Consider the following 19,245-nt stretch of genomic DNA (forward strand, 5'->3'; position numbering starts at 1 on the left):
TCATCACTAAGTTCATTTTTTTTCTACAAGCTACAAAACTTTTTTTCTTTCTGTGACTTCAAATTTGGTTCACAGTTACGTGGATATTTTTTACAAGTGTAAATTTGGTTCACAGTTACGTGGATATTTTATACAAGTGTACATTTGGTTCACAGTTACGTGGATATTTTATACAAGTGTAAATGTATGCATACAAGCTCAGATTTTTTTTCTGCAAGTGCTCACATCAGGTTTTCACGCTCTCGCATTTTGCACCATATCTACCTTCATACCCGGCGGTCATTATCGGCCGATATTCACTCTTAATAGTTTGATCGGTGCTCTCTATAAAGGCCGATCAGGAGAGCTGGATCTGATCGATATGGACATAAACGTGAGGGAAGTATAACCTGACGCAAGAGAGAGATCAGATCAGCTGCTGAGTCTGATGGAGACACGCTGCTCTGCATGATCACCTGATGCTCCGCCCATGGGCGTAGCTGGGGGGGGGAGGTTAGGATGATTGGGGGGCCCAGAGAACACTATTATTATCTTTTTATTAATATGGTTTTATTATTATCCTAAAGTAAGTTAATGTAGATGACTCAAAAGTATAATTGCCTGTATTAAAAAAAACGTCACAAAAGAAACAAACAGGTGCTTGTTACTCTGTTTGACAGAATGAGCACCCCTCCCTTCATTCATTGCATGGTATGGGCGCCTGAGCAATGGAGCAAGCGGAGCAGGTGCATCCCCACAATTGACCTTGGGGGAGCAAACGTGTGCTTTTGCACCCCCACTTTTTGATCATATGACAAATATGATATGTCCCCCCCAATATATCACTGTAAACATAATTATGTAATTTCAATCGAATTAATAATACGCAATGAAAGAACTTGTGCTGATTATAGACACTTAATAGCGAGTTTTTAAGTTTCCAAAGATTGTGACCCCCCCCCCGCATTTCACTCACAATGGTTTGATCAACTGCCTCCCACCCACAGCAGTCCTGATGCAGGTAGGCTGAGTGTAAATCACCGCGACCAGTCTGTCATTGCTGGCAGACCTTTTCAGTAAATTGGTCAAACAAAGAATATGTTAGACATGTCTTTACTTCTACCACTCAATACAATAAAAAACATTTATAATCATCACCTTCTCTTCATTTTCGCTGCATTGAATTACAGGTCACTCTTTATGTTAGCTAGCAGTTAGCTGACGTTTGCTAGCTAGCTAGTAACATCAACCAGTGTGTGTGTTTGACTAGCTAGCTACCTGGTAGATCGAAGCCCATTAGAGTTCGAATTTATTAGGATCCCCATTAGCTGTTGCATGACAACAACTAGTCTTCCTGGGGTCCACATAAAACATTACATTCGACAAGACTTTTACAAAACAGTAAATAAAAAATTAAAAACTGATTTCCGAAGTCCATTTTCCTTCAAGCATTGACTTTCATATACCACTTATTTTCTGATTTAATTTCATTGGAAAGAAGATAATGATAATAAAATAAGAATAAAGTACTTATATCTATCTGCATTTACAGATGCCAGCCTTCAATTCTCTTAAGGTACAACTACCTGAAATGAAAATAAAAGAAGAATGAATAAGAATGATAGAAGATAATATGATAGAAGCCCATCTCCTACTGTAACTGTGTGTGTGTGTGTGTGTGTGTGTGTGTGTGTGTGTGTGTGTGTGTGTGTGTGTGTGTGTGTGTGTGTGTGTGTGTGTGTGTGTGTGTGTGTGTGTGTGTGTGTGTGTGTGTGTGTGTGTGTGTGTGTGTGTGTGTGTGTGTGTGTGAGGCCAACCAGGTAGAACATGACAGAAAAAAATCATGTATTCAACCCAGTTCAGTGTATTCATACGTGTATTGCTCTCCTGTGTAGAATGATGTGGTGGTGACAGTGCAGACTCAGGGAGGAGGCAGAGAAGGAGAGAAAGAGACCCAAGAGTTACAGGTAATGGAAATATCAGTCAGTTTAAAGTGTAGGATAACATAACAAATTAAGACACAAATACTTGGATAATATATTCCCCCCTCTCTCCCTTTCTTTACAGAGTAGCATAAAGATTGTGTATTCAAACCAGTTCAGTGTACTCATAAGTGTATTGCTCTCCTTAATGTAGAATGATGTGGTGACTGTGCAGACTCAGGGAGGAGGCAGAGGAAGTGAGAAAGAGACCCAAGAGTTACAGGTAATGGGATATCAGACAGCTTAAAGTGTAGGATAACATCCCTAGTCAAAACATGCTATAGGAATCTCTATACGTTTTTGGAACCCTATAGGAATCCTTTAGGATCCCATAGGATTTTGAGACAGTTCTGTGCTCTATATTGCAGAAAATTGCACGTACAGGTGTTATTGATGACACAAATGTGATTCTCCAGTCAGGGAAAATCTCAATAGAGGTGGAGGCAGGTAATGTTGCTGCACCCCTGGTCAGGGTCACCAACGACCTGCTGATGATGGCTGATGCTGGCTCTCCCTCTCTCCTCATCCTCCTCGATTTCACTGCAGCTTTCGACACCGTCGATCACGGCATCCTCCTCCATCGTCTGCACTCCACCATCGGACTCTCCCCTTGACTGGTTCAGATCTTACCTCACCGGGAGAACAGAGTACGTCTCGGTGAGCGAGGCAGAGTCGGGTACCCACAGCATCACCTGTGGTGTCCCTCAAGGATCAGTTCTCGGCCCCACCCTCTTCACACTCTACATGCTCCCCCTTGGCTCTATCATCAGCCGACATGGAGTATCATTCCATTGCTACGCTGATGACACCCAACTGTACCTCAGGATCAACCCTACCTCCTCTGCAGCCCTGCCTTCACCCACACTCACTGTCTGCCTGGAGGAGATACAGGCGTGGATGAAGCAAAACTTCCTGAAACTCAACAGCTCCAAGACCGAAGCCATTATAGTTGGCACCCCACACCAGGTTCGGTCATCCACCATCACCATTACCCTCTCCTCAATAGTCACCAACCTGGGTGTTAAAATGGACGCCCATCTGACCTTTGAGGCCCACATTAAACAGCTGTGCAAGAACTCCTCTTATCACCTCAGGAATATCGCCAAACTCCGCCTGATGCCGAAAAGCTGGTCCATGCCTTTGTCTCCTCCAGGCTGGACTACTGCAATGCACTCCTCATCGGGATCCCTAACAAAAGCATCCAGAAGCTCCAATACATTCAGAACAGTGCTGCTAGGATCCTGATGAGGGTGCGCAAATATGATCACATCACCCCCATCCTTAAAGCACTACACTGGCTACCCGTGGAACTGAGGATCGAATTCAAGGTCTCCGTCCTCACCCACCAGTGTGTCCATGGAACTGCCCCTCCCTACCTCAAGGAACTCCTCACCCCCCATACCTCCTTGCGGACCACCCGTTCCAGCAACTCCAACTTCCTCAAACCCCCCAGGACTAAGCTCCGTACTATGGGAGACCGGGCCTTCTGCTCGGCTGCTCCCAGCCTGTGGAATGCTCTCCCCGACCAAATGAGAGCACCACAGACCGTGGAGGCTTTTAAAAAAGGCCTCAAAACCCATCTCTTCAAAAGAGCCTTTGCCTAGACATTTTTATCACCCTTTTATTTATTTTTTATTTTTTTATTGCTTTTTTTATTAATTCTACCGTGTTGTGTAATGTTTATTTATACTGTTCATGCTCACTACTTGTAGCACTTCGGGATTTGAATTCAAATATGAAGTGCTTTATAAATGGAACCCATTATTATTATTATTATTACTAAGAGATGAGATGCAGACTCTCAGAAATGGATGGGATGCTATTCTGTCTGAGGCATCAATGGTAGCTAAGGAAATGGAGGTTCCACCTCATTTCAAAAAAGAACTTTGCCGTGAGAGGAGGAGGAGGAGGAAGAGGTTTCATGAGGAAACTGCTGAAGGAACAGGTCAGGAGGATAGGCCAGAAACAACATTCCGTAACACTGTGTTTTTCACTGCCATGGACCAGATCATAAGTGACTTGGACACTCGGTTCCAAACAACAGCAAATATTGTTGAAGAATTTGCTGCCATACTTAAAATTGGGAAGTTGAGTGACAGTGTCATGGCTTCTGTGTGTCAGCCACTGAGGGAGAAATACTCACAGGATCTCACAGATCAGTTTGAGAGTGAGATAAGGCATCTCAATAAAATCTTTTCTGCCACTTTCCCCCCTGATTGTAGCTCTCTTGATCTACTGAATACAATATACAAGATGGAACTCCAGAGCATTTTTGGAGACGTTTGCATTGCCCTCAGAATTTTCTTGACGCTCCCAGTTACCGTAGCTGGTGGTGAAAGATCATTTAGTAAGTTGAAACTTATCAAGAGCTATTTAAGATCTACCATGTTGCAAGAGAGGTTGAACAGCCTTGCAATGTTATCTATTGAAAGCAAGCTGGCTCTGTCACTTGATTTCAAAGAGCTCGTAAAAGATTTTGCCACCAAGAAGGTCCGGCGATTGGCGTTCGGGATTTAGGGATAAAAATCCAGTCTATGACAGGATTGTGGTATGTTTCTCTATAGTAAGCTGACAGGCTCCAGCCCACATTGTGAACAATTACTATCTGATGCATAGTCCTCTAGCACTACATTTTTCATTGTTTGCTGTAAGTGTGTTCATGTCCTGAGAGTTTATTGTTTTATAATTGTGTTCAAATCTTCAGTTAATTTATACTTTTGTCCTTGTGTTGTTCAAATCTTAATTTAATAAATCAAAGAATGTTGAGATTGAGAACAGGGTTTTCGAGGTTGGGTTTCATCGTGTCGTTTAGGGGGTGGACGCAAGGTCCACCAGTATCCAAGAATCCTGAATTGTCCCCACCAATAGCTCAACACTTGTCACTCGCGCCTCCTCGAATTACTTGCGCGTGTAACAGGTAGGGCTTTAGCACTCTGCTGAGAAAGGCAGCAACCCGGCCGCTACAGCAAAAAAGCTAGTGCTCTGCCCGCGACAGTTCAAAATCTGCTTCGTAAAAGGTATATCCAAGCAGGGAACAATTGTATACTACAGAGCACATCAAAATCTAAGTGTCTGTCAACCTAATAGTGTGCTTAAGTAGACTATTTGTGTTGGAGATGGGATTACAGAGAGACAGGACAAGTAACAGCTTTTGTATGTTGAGTATCAGAAAACATTGTCACAAGAATAGGGGAAAATATGCCTAGCTAGTGCGACTCAAGGTTCTTTGGTCAACACACTCTCACTCCCTAAGCGTCCAATAGCGACGTTTGGTCAGTGTCCGTGGCGTCCAATTGTGACGCTCCTAGGCTCCTTCAGCGTCATAAAGGGACGCAAATAGCTTTCAACTGATTGCAATGTATTCCCATCTGCGTCGGGATTTGACGCTCATGGAAGCACGGCCTTCGTTTATGCCAGCTGCCCTTAAAGGCAATGTGAACGTCCATTCCCATTGGATAACGGAGAATTGTACACCCGGAAGTAAGTATTCCTCTTACTGTCGATTGATTTTACAGTGATATCTGCACTACTCATCGACTAAAAAACACCAGATTATCCTTGTTAATTACACAACATTGATTGGTTTAAATTGTGTGCAATGCTTTTGTATTTTTCCCCTTCGATTCGGAGAAACAAATATTTTTTCTGAGTAAAGGATGGCAGAAGACACTACACTACCCAGAATCCCCAGCGTCTATGTCACATGATCTTCAAATTTCTCCCTGCAGAAAAAGAAAACATGGCTGAAATTCGTTTTATTCTTGGTAGAAAATGCCTATTTTAAAGTTTGTTTGGCCATTAAAATGCGTTTTGATGTCATTTGATGCGAGAAATATGAGTTGTTATTTCAGATTATGTGTGCAGTGGATGTACATGATCTTTAGTTTGCTAGTTATTACGAAGATTACTTCAGGAAATCGCGACGTTTTCATTGTTACCAAGGTGGTTGCTAGGGACGCTGCTATCGATATTATTTCTGTTATGTTGTGTAACTGTTTAATGGTGTTATCTTTATTGCTACCCCCTTCCCCATCAATGTATAGTGTTGGTCCACAGCCTAAACATATTAGTTTAACAAAATCCGCATCTAAAGATAGCCTACGTTATTTCCCCCCTGTGCAATTCCAGTCTCACATCTCACAGCACATCGTCATTAACAGACCGAAAACATTTTAAAAAAATAATAATAATACTTTATTCCGAGTGTGCTTGCTTTTCTCTTTGAAAGTCATCACATAACGGCATTGTAATACACGGTTCGGCTGCATTACATATTACATATCTGCCGTAGTTCTGTATTTATAGAGCCCTGATGAGAAGACAAACATGAGGAACTGAAAACGTGACGTGGATCATAAATATATCAGCCATTAAACAACATCTTACATTTCTTTTCACACAATACGTCTCCTTGCAATATCAACACTAATTCGGCTCACTTTTATATTTGATCCAATTGGTAGATAGGCTGTATTTACACCATAAAGGTGCACAGCTGATATAAAGGGACACCTGGTGGTTAAAGCATGTTATTGAATTTAATTATTTTTATTATTAGATATTAATACGATCCCTATAAAGTATATTCATTACTCGTTATTCTCTACTAATAGTTAATTAAAGACTGTATGTAATGACTATTTTGCACATCCCTTTCAAGATTTCATGATTTTCTAAGGTTTATTGACATATCATATAGGCCTACACAACTGTGGTGTAGTTCTGCACTGAATGAAAAACTTGGGTTGCAGGTTCCTCAATAGTGCATTACAAGACATCTATCAATATTTGTGCACCTCCAGCAATGTTAACTATGTTGAAGCACTTATTTTAACTGATATTATACATATGTATTATACTCTTATAAGATGTATGTAGATATTTCATCTCCGGCCTTGTCAGGTATTGAACAATCAATAAATAAAGAACACAGAATTGTTGAATATAAAACACAGAATTTGTGTGATTATACTAAATGATTTTCAAATAAACACAACTGCATATTTAACTGTTACACATGCTGATGTAACGCAAATGTTCCAACTTGGGATCAATAAAGTATATCTTATCTTAAGCTGATCGATGGCTACTGCCATATTTGCAAAATGTGCCTCTGAACCTTGACAAGTGCATGTTTCAGGCTTATCAATTAATGTAATGTAATGTTATCACAGGGGTCACACACATAAGTCCAGCTGTTAAATAAAGCTCTTCTGACCTTAGCTGGCATGTGGGTATATATATATTAATACTGCCCATTATGGGCACAAGCAATTTTCACCCATTTATTAATTATATGTTTTAAATGTGAGTGTTTCCTGTCCCCTAAACCTCCAGGGATGTACACAGTTTAATACTGGCAACTTCTTATTATGGGAAATACGAAAACGTCTTTTAAAACTACAACTCCCAGTAGAGACGTGCCATAGAGAACATGTTGTGAAACAGAATAGCCAGCATGTGTAGTTCTGGGGACGGGGTGGGGGAGGGGGGGATGCGGTGGACCCGTTCAAATCCAGTTTTGGACAGTCTGCCGTGGTTCCATCCCATTTCAAGTGCTGTTCGAGAATCGGCTTAACCCTCGGAGCACACTCTCCAATCACAGAGCTTGAGGACTATCACGGGGTTTGTCAAACAGAGCACATGGTGTAGTCCAAACGATAGCTGGGGATTCTGGGTGGTGTAGTGTCTTCTGCCATCCTTTACTCCTGGGAATGGACGCTCACATTACCTTTAAGGGCAGCCGACATAAACGAATGCCGTGCTTCCATGAGCGTCAAATACCGACGCAGATGGGAATACATTGCAATCAGTTGAAAGCTATTTGCGTCCCTTTATGACGCTGAAGGAGCCTAGGAGCGTCACAATTGGACGCCACGGACACCGACCAAACGTCGTTATTGGACGCTTAGGGAGTGAGAGTGTGTTGCTTTGGTAGACTATTGCATTGGTCCATTCATTGAAGATGAACGCAATGCGACATCCTTTACTAGGCTCACCCACCAACAGTTCAGGTGCTGAACTTCTGATCCGAATGTATAGGTAAAAACCATATTATGCGTTTTCATCAATAAATAAATGGCCAGATTCTAACGTGTGCTAACGCGCACTCGCATGGATTGGGGGCCCACAAATAGATTCTTTCATGGGGCCCAGAATTTCCAGCTACGCCCCTGGCTCCGCCCTCTGTTTAGCGAGCTGACCGGACTGCGTAAAATGCGTATATGAAGTAATCGGTACATCCACACAGCAGCTTTTCAAAAATCTTGAAAATCTTGGAGCTGGGCGTGTCTGACAGTTTGGGGATTTTTTGCGAGCAATGCGACCAACAACCAATCACATGAATCTCCCGCCCCCGACATACAAAGCAAAAAACCCCGGGGATTTTATGCGAGCAATATATATATATATATATAAACTCCCCAAACAGGCGAAAACCTACCAGTTTCACCCACTGTCTCTGCCACCTCCCTCCATGCCTGGTTCCTCCGGTTTGCATCCCGTTAATAGTTCTGATCGTAAAGAACCGGGTGATTTGCTACCGTAATTTCTCGTTTGGAATATGAGGAAATGAACTGCGGTCTGGTTCTCCCTGCTTACACGCGGTTTGATTGGCTAGCGCTTCTAACGGCCCGTCCACACTACAGCGTCGACAGCTTCAATCTGCCCATTCACTTTGAATGGGGTGACGTCACGTTGCCTCGCTTTTTCGCCGAACTGAATTGTGGGTAGCATAGCGGTCTCAAAAGTTGAACAAACTTCTGACGCCGGAGACGCCGGAGTAGCCAGCGCCAGCCAATCAAATCCCGTTTCGGAAAATCTGACAGCTCAAGCCGTAGCCAATCAAACCGCGTCTAAACTGGGAGAGATATCCCGCCGTTCATTTCTATATTTCAAAAAAAGATGGAGGAGAAACTAATTATCGCTGTAGCAAATCACCCGGTTTTGTCTGACCAGACCCTCTTCACCTACCGGGATACAAACCGGAGGAACCAGGCATGGAGGGAGGTGGCAGAGACAGTGGGGGAAACTGGTAGGTTTTCGCCTGTTTGGGGAGTTTATATATATATTGCTCCCATAACAAATTTTTATTTACATGTATATGAAACGGAATACATTTGTGTGTTCATTTCATTTCAAACCTTTATTTAACCAGATTGGTCCCATTGAGATCATAGATCTCTTTTTCAAGGGAGACCTGCAGCATATAGGTTCCACATGAAACATAAAACAATAAAGGACATTATACATTATATGTGTGTGCATTGAAAAACACAAGTATGGATCCGGAAATACAAGTTTGAATCCTTCTGTGTGTATGAGACTGTTCTGAGCCCATACTTTATTGATCCCAATTTGGGAAATTGTTGTGTTGCAGCAGCATAAAAATACATGGCATTGTACAATACAAATTAAAAGACTAGAAATAAACAAGAAAGTAGAACATATACATGTTGAATTAGAAAATGTACAGTAATATAAAGCAAGTTATTATATATACATGTATGTGAGGCATGGAATATTAAATTGAACATAAATGTAAAATGTGATGTTAAGTCCAAGAGAAATATGGAGCAGAGAGTTTTCTGCCAGCCAGAGGTGATTTGTTATATCGAGTTATTGCAGTGGGCAGGAATGTTTTCCTGTATCGGTCCTTTTGACAGCGGAGCTGCAGCAGTCTGTTGGAGAAGGAGCTCCTGTCTGTCCAGCTGCAGAGGATGGGTGGGGTTATCTATGAAGGACAACAGCCTGTTCAGTGTCCACCACAGCTTCAAAGGGGTCCAGCTTGATGCCAATGACAGACCCAGCTTTCCTGATCAGTTTATTGATTCTGCTGGTGTCACCAGCTCTGATGCTGCCCCCCCCCCCCCCAGCAGACCGCAGCAAAGAAGAGTGCACTGGCAACAACAGACTGGTAGAAGATCTCGAACATCTTGCTGCACACGTTGAAGGATCTCAGCTTCCTCAGGAAATAGTCTGCTCATCCCCTTCTTGTACACAGCATCAGTGTTGATCCTCCGTCTAAGTGCACCCCCAGGTACTTGAAATCCTCCACAACAGCCACATCCTCTCCCAGAATGCACAGGGGCAGTGGAGACGTCTTCTTCCTCCTGAAGTCAATGACTATCTCTCTGGTCTTGGCCACATTCAGAAGCAGATGATTTCTTCCAGTCCACTCCACAAAATCACCCACCAGCGCTCTGTACTCCTCCTCCCGTCCATCCCTTATACACCCTACCACTGCAGAGTCATCTGAAAACGTCTGCAGATGGCATGACTCAGAGTTGTATTGAAAGTCTGTGGTGTATAAGGTGAACAGGAAAAGAGAGGATTACTGTTTTTCAGGACGCATACATTGTCTTCAATTCTACTTAAATTCAGACATTCAGTTGTATTTAATAGTAAAAAGAGACCCAAAAAAAACCACTTAATTTCTACACAGGTCCATGTCAGTATCTTCCTTCTTTCATTCCATCTAATTTTCGTTTTTAAAATGGTCATCACTTTAAGAAAAACAAGCAAAAAAAGTTTCAAGACATGTTTATAAGTGTTTACCACTGATTGTGTTGAACATCTGTTAATACATATTAAGTGTGTGCTGTTCTGTTCATTTGTAAACAAGCAAAAAGGGAGCTAGGGAGTAAAAAAAACATTTATATTACAACTCTGGTGCTTCAGTCTTTGGTGGGAATAATTATAAACGAAACTGTTTTCTGAAATTACTTGAGTTAAGGAGTTTTCTAATTTCCACAATATTATAAAAGTAAAACATTGTTTTAATAGCCTAAAAATTACAAAGACACAACAAAGTCTAGTTTAAGGTTCATAGAATTTTATTGGTATTTTCACCACACAAGGCAGACACATCAATGCAAAATGTGATGATGAGGTGATAAGACGGCACATTATCGCTTTAAATAGTGAATTACAGAAGCACAGGGTTAAGGGCAAAATAGGCAGAAGAATGAGTTCAAGGAGTTCTAGGAGCCATTTAAGCTCTGGCCTGCTGCTGCTGCTGGTGTTCAGCAATTCGGCTTTCCATCACAGGCCTGAAGTGCCTGATCAATCCCTGAGAACAAGGTAAAGAGCAACAAAGGACGATAGTAAATGAATAAAGAAGAACAAGAACAGCTCTACAACAAACACGTCAGTTTATTTACAAAAAACTGTGCGAGTCTTAATTCCTAAGTGTTAAAAGTTTAATGTTCAGATTACAAATAAAAGACACATGACAGAGGCACTCCTGTTTACATATATATTGACATATTCAGTTTTTGTTAATTCAATAGTAATTTTGTCTGCTGCCAATAGGGATGATTTTCAAAGTAATACAATTCAATTTAATAACACCAAATACTGTAGCCTGCAAAAGGTCAACCTATTAATGTCCCAAGAGTCCCCAATTGAATCCATCAATGATCGTCTTAGCATGCCAATGCATTATGACAGTAAATGTGTTTACCTGCACTGGCCAAGCCGCGCCATCTCCCAGGGCACAGATGGTGTGTCCCTCAATCTGCTTACTGAGCTCCCAAATCATGTCGATCTCTGCTGGCCGTGCATTACCACTCACAAAACGCCACATCATGTTATTCATCCAGTCCACTCCTACAGATACACACGAAAGAGACATTTAGAAGTTTGTTGATGGTATTAAAAGACATTGGTGACAACTAATGCGTGTCATTTCAAAGTGGTAGTTCAGATTTTCTTAATAAGGATTGTTGTGAATGGAAGTGTGCATGGCCTCAGTTTGGAGAAACAGACGGGATTATGGGCACAGAAGCTAATCAATGTACTGTACTTCTGTGGAAAGGTAGTAGTTAAATGTGTTTTAACCACCTAAAAACATTTTCATTTATCTATTCATAGATCACAGAAGTTACTGTGCTACCACTGCCTCAATCTGTTAGTTTGTTTGTGTTACTCTATGACGATAGCGATTGAAGTGCTAGATCAGATCCATCATAGGCACAAAATAACACCAACAAATCAGATCGATGCAGTGGAAGTTCAGAACATCTTGTTTTCTGCAATGTAAAGTTACAGTTTAAAAAAAAAAAAGGAGTCTGATGGGTTTGGAAAACATAGACAACAGCGTCAGTTCCCCGTCGGAAAAGCACCACCCAGCAGCAAGGTAAAGCAGTGAAAATATTAAACATACCCTTGAACAGATCATAATTTAGGTAGATGGGAGTTGCTTTTAGTTGGTTGCGTATGGATAAGTGCCACATACAGCCATACTTCGAAAATCTGAACTGTCACAGCACTTACCTTCTCTGCAGGGCGTGCACTGGCCACAGCTCTCATGCTTGTAGAACTCAATCAGGCGGGCGATAGCTCTAATGATGTCAGTCTGGAAAAAACAAAGCACCCAATGTAAGAGATGTTTGATGATTTCTTTATGCATGATGTATTATGTAGCGGAGTTGAAAAAACTTACAGATTTGTCCATAACGATGACTGCAGCGGTGCCCAGGCCAGTCTGAGCCTGGAGGAGACCGTCAAAGTCCATCAGCACCTCTGCACAGACGTCCTTGGGAATAAGGGGGGTGGAGGAGCCACCGGGGATAACAGCCAGCAGGTTGTCCCAACCTCCACGCACACCACCTACCAGATGGATGGTCGTGTGTTTACTTTAAGCCATCTTAATCATTTTGTAGTAGGATCCCATCAATGCAGATAAACAAAATGCATTTAAGTTTAACTTTCACATTTTTACAACCAAAATCTAACTTATGTCATTAAAGATATCTCAATAATATGAGTCAAGTAGGATCATTGATACATTTTGTGTCATATTTACCGTTAAACACTCCACCATCGTTCCTGTCCCCAAAAAGACAAAAATCACCAGCCTCAACGACTACCGCCCAGTAGCTCACCTCCATCATAATGAAGTGCTTTGAGCGGTTAGTCAAATCATTCATCACCTCCTCCCTCCCTGACTCTCTGGACCCCCTGCAGTTTGCCTAAAGCGCAAACCGATCCACAGACGATGCCATAGCCCTCACCATCCACACTGCCCTCTCACACCTGGACCAGAGGAACACATATGTGAGAATGCTGTTCATTGACTACAGCTCAGCCTTCAATACCATTGTGCCCTCCAAGCTGGCCATCAAGCTCAGAGACCTCGGGCTCAACAGCGCCCTCTGTGACTGGATCCTGAACTTCCTGACAGGCAGACCTCAGGCAGTGCGGGTGGGAAACATCACATCCTCCACCCTGATCCTCAACACCGGTGCCCCTCAAGGCTGCGTGCTCAGCCCTCTCCTCTACTCCCTGTTCACTCACGACTGCGTGGCCACACACAGCTCGAACACCATCGTGAAGTTTGCTGACGACACGACCGTCTTCGGCCAGATCACAGACGGCGTACAGAGAGGAGGTCGGAAACCTGACATCTTGGTGCCAGGATAACAACCTCAGCAAAACAAAGGAGCTGATTGTGTATTACAGGAAGCAGCAGAGAGAGGCACACGCCCCCATCGCCATCAATGGGACTACGGTGGAGAGAGTCAGCAGCTTCAGGTTCCTTGGGGTCCACATCACTGAGGACCTGACATGGACTCTTCACACCACCACCACCATCACCAAAACAGCTCGACAGCGGCTCTTCTTCCTCCGCAGGCTGAGGAGATTCAACATGGACTCCAGGATACTATGCAACTTCTACAGGTGCACCATAGAGAGCATCCTGACCTTCTACAGGTGCACCATAGAGAGCATCCTGACCTTCTACAGGTGCACCATAGAGAGCATCCTGACCTTCTTCTACAGGGGCACCATATGCGGCTTTCACACCAGCGCTTTTCCCTTTCTAGCGGGAGCTTTCCTGGTTCAGCTCCGGTTTCCCCTTTCTGCTCCCGCTCTGTTCACACCGCCCAGAGCTGCCGCTGCTGCGTCATAACGTCACCGTTTACGTGCCTGCTCCATAAAATCCAAACCGCGCGGAAATCCCTCACATCGACAACAACAACCGATTGTATTGAAGCGCTGTTCGCTTTGGTTATCCTCTTACGAAACGAAATGGAAGGCATCGGACGACTTCACAAGGGACGACTTCACAAGGGACGACTTTACTTGGAACTTTACAAACATCACATGCGAAATGCAAGACTTCTTTGTGGTCTTCAGCATCTACTTCAACCCGCCTCAACGTAAGAGAGACGTAAGCGACGCCGCCTCTTAGCTCCGAAGCTCTTGCCTCTAGACCGACAATTTTTTGGAGCTGGAAGTGAACCGGATTCCGGAACTAAGAGGCGGCGCCTCTGCGGTGTGAACAGGAAAAACTGGTACTTTTCAGGCTCCAGCTCCGAGCCGGAGCTGAAAACGCGTTGGTGTGAAAGGGGCAATAGAGAGCATCCTGACCTACAGGTGCACCATAGAGAGTATCCTGACTTGCTGCATCACGGCCTGGTACGGCAGCTGCACCGCCCTCAATCGTAAGGCTTTACAGAGGGTGGTGAAAACTGCACAGAACATCACCAGGACGGAGCTATGCCATCCATGGAGGACCTTTACTCCCAGCGGCTCAGGAAGAAAGCCCTGAGGATTATAAAAGACCCCCATCACCCCAGCCACAAACTGTTCAGTCTGCTGCTGTCTGGCAGGCGCTACCGCAGCATCCGGACTAAAACCACCAGACTCAGAGACAGTTTCATCCCACAGGCAATAAGACTGCTAAACACCTGAACTGTTGAAACAACATCCATAACATTCATCTGCTACTTAGTAATTATCTATTTATCTAATATGTCATTCCAATAACTTGCATATAGACTCTTAATACACTTTTTTTAAACTATTTTTCTTTTTGTATTTACCATTTACTTGCACTATATTTTTCTGTTTATCTGTGTTATTGTGTTGCACTGTTGGAGAAGCCTGTGACCTAAGATTTTCATCGGTATAACAACACTGTAGCTATGTTCGTGTGACAAAATAAAGACCTTTGAACCTTGAACATGTACCTGCGTGCCTCTCGATGAGTTCTTTCAGGGGGATAGACATCTCCTCCTCTACGGTGCAGGGGGTGTTAACGTGGCCAGAGATGTTGAAGAGCTTTGTGCCAGAGTTTCTCTCTCTGCCAAAGCCAAGAAACCATGAGCCTCCACGACGACAGATAGTGGGCGCCACGGAAACTGTCTCCACATTGGCAACAGTCGTTGGGCAACCGAACACACCTTTAAGAAAAAGGAGATGTAGATGTTTCACATGCCAGGTGTTCATTTGGCAAAAACAAGACTTTAGTAGTTTTCTGTGATTAGATTAGTTTGTCACAAACTGGAATTTCTTACTTCTTAAAGGTGGGGTAGGTAAGTTTCAGAAACCGGCTCGAGTGCACTAAAATGTGAAAGTACGCAGCCGAAAAAAATCCGCCCCTTCCTTCAGACTTCCTTACAGAGCACCTCCTCCAACACACATGAACGCGCACATAACGTCAGCAGACTGGTGAAAGTGGCCGCCTGTTGCTGGCGAGTCATTGAAGTACTGCTGCGATGCACGCCCAATGAGGGCACGAGATACATTTGTGCGTGCACGAGATGGAAGGCTGACAGACGGGGCGGCAATGGTTGTACTTTTTACAGTACTACGGCTTCCACAGATGACATTTTTTAATGGATTTTTTGTCAAAGCCCTTAAGATATTCATTGCTCTCGGGATGTTAAGAGCATTCCATGGAATATAACAAAAAGTGCATCTCGAGCCCGTTTCTGAAACTTACCTACCCCACCTTTAAGGCACTTTAAAAATATTTATATTATATACAATTATATTTAAATGTAATTATAACAAGGATGTCAAATGACATGACAGGAAAATAGCTTTTATTTTAATGGATTGGGGATCAATTAGACTTAACAGTGCCAGCAATGTGTGTGTGTATGTGTGTGTGTGTATGTGTGTGTGTGTGTGTGTGTGTGTGTGTGTACGGGCCATTTTTTCCTCACGTTTTTGATATTTTATGCAACACCTTTCAAACCTCTCTGTGACCATGAACTCACCAACATCAGCAGGAAACGGGGGCTTCAGACGGGGCTTTCCCTGCTTCCCCTCAATAGACTCAATGAGAGCGGTCTCCTCTCCACAGATGTACGCTCCAGCACCACGCATCACAAACACATCAAAGTCATAACCGGATTCACAGGCGTTCTTTCCAATGAACCCAGCTGCATAGGCCTCATTAACTGCCACCTAAGAGCACACAATTGAAAATAGAAGAGTTAAAAAGGATGGAACAAGTCATGTACAACTACACCTCAACTGTTTTGGATCAATCAAAATGTATATTTGTACAATGCAATTAAGGTGTATACATGAAGTTAGTCAGTCCATGTCTACCTGCAGGTTGGACGACTCGTTGTAGAACTCTCCTCTGATATAAATATAAGCAGCACGTGCCCCCATGGCCCTCCCAGCCACCAGGCAGCCCTCCACCAGCTTGTGTGGGTCATGACGCATGATCTCCCTGTCCTTACAGGTGCCAGGTTCTCCCTCATCTGCATTCACCACCAGATACTTTGGCCTAAAGCAAGAAACCAGAACTGGGTTAAATAGAGAAGAGCAAACTTCAATTTGATTGGAAAAGACAAGGTGAGTTATTGATGAGTAAATTCATTAAGAAACTGCAAAATCTGAGATTTCTCTAAATGGCTAGTAAGAGGGAATTGATGAATAATAAACATGCTGCCTTGTTGATTCAAATATCAAGCTAACTGATATATAGAGATGCTAAAAGAATAAAATCAATCTTCATTTTGCTAGTTGCAAGAGCTGGTAAATGTTTTGATGAATAATCAATTAGATTGAATGTGATAGTAATTGTCAGTTAAATGCAAAAGAAGCAGATGTGTGCATCTGTCTGTCTCCTTCCTGACCTTCCATCGCTGGGCTTGTTCATGAAGCCCCACTTCATGCCGGTAGGGAAACCAGCACCGCCTCTTCCACGCAGGCCAGAAACCTTGACCTCATTGAGGATCCAGTCCACTCCCTTCAGAAGGATCTCCTTAGTTTTGTACCAGTCGCCCCGCTTCAATGCCCCCTTCAACCTGAAACAAACATATGTGAGGATTGTGTTCTTTTCACGTAAAAAAGGCATAACTGAAATTCTTCTTTGACTTTTATTGATCAGCACATCATTTTGTATTGTGTAAGATTTTATAGAGCCCATAGGAATAAGGTGAGGGATGTTACCTCCAGTCATGGCGACCATAAAGGTTAGTAAAAATTCTGTCCTGATCAGCCAGAGGTCCATATGTTGTTTTCTTAGGAGCAGTCTGGAAAAATAAGACAACACATTATTAATGTTTATATTCAACTGTATTATTATTATTTCCGTTTTTTATTAAGAGCAGTACAGCTACCTGTGCCGTGCTGTTGTATCGAGTGATAGTGGTCACTCCACCTTGACTGACAGCAGCTGGGGCGCGGGTCACCCCACACATCACTGCACGGGACAGGGCCAGCATACTTCCTGCATAAGGGAAAGACAATGAGATGACAAATCAAATATAAGTTTTAGGTTACTTCTGACAATTTTAAAGTGAAATACGTTATTATATAATGAAAAAGGCTGTAGTTAAAAAAACGTTTTTAATTCTCATATTAAGTATGGTTAAAATATAGAAGTTATTTACTGGTGGCATCAAAACTATAGTATGGGGTTAAGTTATAGAATTGCACATATTGAACTGCTTTGTTGGTGCTCTGATTGACGAATCCACTGGTATGCTGGAAAACTAAGGTGGCACTTTCAGCTAACACTCTTTAGGTTTTCTGAGAGGTGTACAGATTACTTTTATATACAAGAAGAGCCCAAAATCAACTCAACTTCCAACAATACATATTCATTTAAATACCAGAGTAATGCATTTGAATTGATGTTATAACAACCTTTTGTAACTTACAACTGCTACAACCTATTAAACAGCATCAAAACAAGAGCCATCGAGTGAGCGCAATTTCTGTTTAAGCAGCATTTTGTTTCATCACGATAAAACCAACTAACAATAGATCAACATGTATTTTAATGGCACCCACCAATAGATGATTGCATTAAACTAAATAGCTTGGATAAAGATCTTGTGAAACTTGTTATGAGATGTTGTTATGTCAGAGGAATGTTAGCTAAGAAAGGTGAATGCGAGTGCTAGTAATGTTATCAATCATATCGCTGTCAACTGTAATATTTCAGATAAACACACTGACTAATTATGGGAAAACCTGAACTTTTTGCTTCGTTTAAGTGTCTTTTTAAAGCCCACACTTACTCCCATGCTGAATACTTACTGCTGTCAGCCTGGCGCTAAGCTAAGTTAGCTAGCGGTTAACCTTGTAATGTCAGAACAAAAACAGCATATCTAGGACGTAGCATTCAGATATCACATTGACACCATGTGAAATAATTCGGTGATAAGAGCTGTAATAAAAGCTGCATTCAAATATATTTAATGGTGAAAGATTTTGGTCTAAATTTGCAAATAATCGCTGCTTCTTACCTTCTCTCCGTCCCGAGTTTATGAAACACCACCGGAAATCAACGGATATAGAACCGGAAGCTGTCATCAAAACCACTCACAACCACTCTTCTTCTTCTCTTGTTTAATTGCGGATCGCAAACAGCTTTTAGTTGCATACCGCCACCTACTGTACATGAGTGTGTATCACAGTCTATGGTGTATCATCATGTCATTCCATCTCTCAACTCATGGACGTATATATCCATGATCTAAACAAAAAATAAAGTAAATTAAAAATAAATAAAACAAAACAAAAATCCATGATCTATTTTAACCTAATGTTAGATTATTTTACCCACCTCAGTTTCACTCAGAAAGGTAAACAGTGCCTTTCTGGAAGCTCTTACTCCTTCTCCTTCTGTTCCCAGAATACCAAACACATTCCACTCCCTCTCTGCCTCTATAACTTTATCCATTAGTTTTTCTCTTTCAGCTTTATAGATGTCACAATGTAATACGATTATGTTTCTTTAACTCCACAGTTCCTACACTTGTCACTGTTACTTTTCCCCATGACATGCAGCGTACTATTCAATGCTGTGTGATTCAGTCTGAGTCTCTATCATGATTTCCCCCCTTCTGTTTCTTTCTTTCTAAATATTAATTATGATTGTCTTTTGTACTTTATGATACTCTTTGCCTTTCTTTCTCCCACCTTTTCTGCCAGATCTCCATCCATTTTTTCTTAATAACTGCTTTTCCTTCTCCTTTTCCAAGTTGAACTGGTAATGCTATTTCCTTTTGCAATGCACTTTTTG

General features: G+C 42.4%; 1 protein-coding gene across 1 annotated transcript; it reads right to left on the bottom strand.

The window, feature by feature from the left end:
* Positions 1 to 10,777: 10,777 nt before the first annotated feature.
* On the bottom strand, positions 10,778 to 18,554 carry ndufv1 (NADH:ubiquinone oxidoreductase core subunit V1). The gene is made up of 11 exons (XM_034095109.2): positions 18,467 to 18,554; positions 17,333 to 17,442; positions 17,163 to 17,245; positions 16,847 to 17,017; positions 16,311 to 16,494; positions 15,974 to 16,163; positions 14,939 to 15,151; positions 12,406 to 12,572; positions 12,237 to 12,318; positions 11,425 to 11,570; positions 10,778 to 11,031 (listed from the first exon to the last, which is right to left on the bottom strand). The coding sequence occupies exons 1-11, from the start codon at positions 18,531 to 18,533 to the stop codon at positions 10,954 to 10,956; spliced, it is 1,491 nt and encodes a 496-aa protein (XP_033951000.1). The 5' UTR covers positions 18,534 to 18,554; the 3' UTR covers positions 10,778 to 10,953.
* Positions 18,555 to 19,245: the final 691 nt, after the last annotated feature.

The sequence above is a fragment of the Pseudochaenichthys georgianus genome, chromosome 11, assembly GCF_902827115.2.
Source record: "Pseudochaenichthys georgianus chromosome 11, fPseGeo1.2, whole genome shotgun sequence".
NCBI lineage: Eukaryota > Metazoa > Chordata > Actinopteri > Perciformes > Channichthyidae > Pseudochaenichthys > Pseudochaenichthys georgianus.